Source organism: Urtica dioica, chromosome 6, assembly GCF_054948205.1.
Source record: "Urtica dioica subsp. dioica isolate 48M chromosome 6, U.dioica_male_clone48M_v1_H2, whole genome shotgun sequence".
NCBI classification, from domain to species: domain Eukaryota; kingdom Viridiplantae; phylum Streptophyta; class Magnoliopsida; order Rosales; family Urticaceae; genus Urtica; species Urtica dioica.
Window position 1 is genome coordinate 40,441,756 of NC_142761.1, and position 2,327 is coordinate 40,444,082.

At 32.5% G+C, this 2,327-nt stretch overlaps 1 protein-coding gene across 1 annotated transcript; it reads right to left on the bottom strand.

Annotated features, from left to right (window-relative positions):
• Nucleotides 1-122: 122 nt before the first annotated feature.
• Nucleotides 123-1,829, bottom strand: LOC149394132 (rho GDP-dissociation inhibitor 1-like). Its single transcript, XM_089618297.1, has 5 exons — nt 1,417-1,829; nt 1,251-1,320; nt 769-993; nt 441-565; nt 123-357 (listed from the first exon to the last, which is right to left on the bottom strand). The coding sequence occupies exons 1-5, from the start codon at nt 1,693-1,695 to the stop codon at nt 277-279; spliced, it is 780 nt and encodes a 259-aa protein (XP_089474423.1). The 5' UTR covers nt 1,696-1,829; the 3' UTR covers nt 123-276.
• Between the last annotated feature and the right edge of the window lie 498 nt (nt 1,830-2,327).

The window sequence follows — 2,327 nt, forward strand, 5'->3', positions numbered from 1 at the left end:
AGAAAAATATTATCTATTATTCAAATCATATATTTTGATTCGACTATTTAACTACACTACCCGTGCATCTTTAAGTTCTATAGAAAATAAATAGGAATGAAGCAAATTATGTACTCCAAATGTAAGAAGAAAACACTTGACTAAAACGAAGAAGAGTGTACACTGATTTTCCACAACACTAAACACAACATTACATTTTACCGGCTTGGTTAAAAAAAAAAAAAAAAAAAAACCTTCTTGAGCAACACGGTTATTATGAATGTAAAATCTCAAGTATCAAGAGACTGTTGGCCAGTTCTTGGCAATGTCGAAGTAGTAAGTGACATCCAAGTAGCATTTTCCATCATCATCCATAAACTGAAACAAACGTTTAAGAATTTTATTCATTTTAAAAAATAAAATAAAATCTGTTCAAAATTTTATATGACTTAAAGTGTTACCTTGGTTCTCACGCAATACGAGCCTCTTGCGAATATAATCGTTGGAGTTACCTCTTCCTTGGTCTCATAAGTGTAAGCCTCTTCTTGAGGACTAAACGTTCCCAACATTGTTTTTGAGTTGTCCACTGCACAAAATTCCCTTTTTTTAAAAAAAAAATCATAATATAATAAGGGGTCCAATAATCATGGTTGATATCAAGTAGCAAAATCACTTTACAAATTCAAACCTACAATTTATTTTTGTGTGGAGGATCCCACTTAAATACAATTTTCTAAATTTACGAATATTATTTGTCACCGGTGATGTCAGATTTTTTTTTTTTGTTACCTCGGACGCCCGATTTCCAAACGGAATTGGTGTATTTGAGGCCAGAGACGATGTTTTTGGAGACGGTGAAAGTGAATTTGAGGCGGTAACGATTTCCTTGCTTGAGCGTGAAGAGACTGCTCTTCGATTTTGAGTTGTTTGTGAACGGAATAGGCAACACAAGATCTGGCTTTCCCTGCCGCTGGATTGTGAGGCTCGATATCTTCACTTCCGGCTCTTTGCTCTCTGAATTTCACACAATTAATCTAATTCTTGATTCCAATTATTTTCATTACTTCTTTTAGTCAAAGTAGTAAGATTTTTTTTTTAGCAAAAAGGGAAATATGAAAAATTCAAGTTCATTGCAGCTGAGTGCCCAAAAACGGTAGTATATAAAATGGGTATTGTAGAACAATTTTCTTTACATAAATCAGACATAACGTTATATAGTCTTTGTTTTTAATGCAGTAAAAAAAAACAAAAGTACAAATTTGTTTAAGTACCTCCAACAACAGAAGAGAGATCAACTCTCCCAAGAAGTTGCTCCTTCCACTTCCTTAAACTCTCATCATCCTTGAGAAAAATTAAAAATAAACAAAAAATTACACACTTTAAATAATGATATTTATGCAAGAAAAGAAAAGAAAAAAAAAATTAAGGATGACATACTTTGTCTTTGTCAAGTTGTTCCTTGAGAGAAACAAGAGGACCAGGATTCAAGTCCTTCTCAGACTCAAGCTTGGTCAAATCATCATCATCATGATCTGAGTCATTGCTTGTAATCTCTTCAAGCTCACCCTCATTTTTTGGAAGCTGGATTTGATCACCACATTTTGTGCTTGTGATCAAGCTTTTCTTATTCTTCACATCTTCTTGACTTTCCTTTGGGCCACTGAAAGTCATTACTCCTCTAGCTACTGCAGACATGGCTCCCAATACAGCTGACATCTCTCTCTCTCTCTCTCTCTCTCTCTCTCTCTATATATATATATATATATATGTCTCAAGGACAGAATTAAGATGGGTTTAAGTTGGAAAGGTTATTAGGAAGAGAGAGTGTGATGAAGGCAGTTGGGACTAGTTGGATTTCTATATATAATGTTGAGTGAAGTTTGGTGAATGTGTGATAGAGATGGTATGTTTTTTTTTTTAAAACAGAATAAGACATGAAAGTTGCTTTCTATCTTGCAGAGTCAAAATTTTGGAAATTATGACTTTTTCGACCCAAACTAATTTAGAAAACTATATGGCCTGGCGCCGCAGGTAAATGGATGCATATAAATATATATATATATATATAATTTTTTTTTTAATTTGTGACTTATTTCGGTAGAATTTCACGTGCTACTGGTTATATTTTTGTTTTTTTTTATCAAAAATATCTCTTTTAAAATTAGAATAAATTAAAAAATGATTTGAAAAACAAAGGGCATGTTTATCTCATACACACACACAAAAAAACCTAAACAATGTCACGTCATTTTTGTGGTTATTTCTCATACATAATTGAAACGTTGACTAAATTGCAACATTTTGGTTTCAAGTGCCTTAAGCTATAAATTCAAATATTAAATTGCATC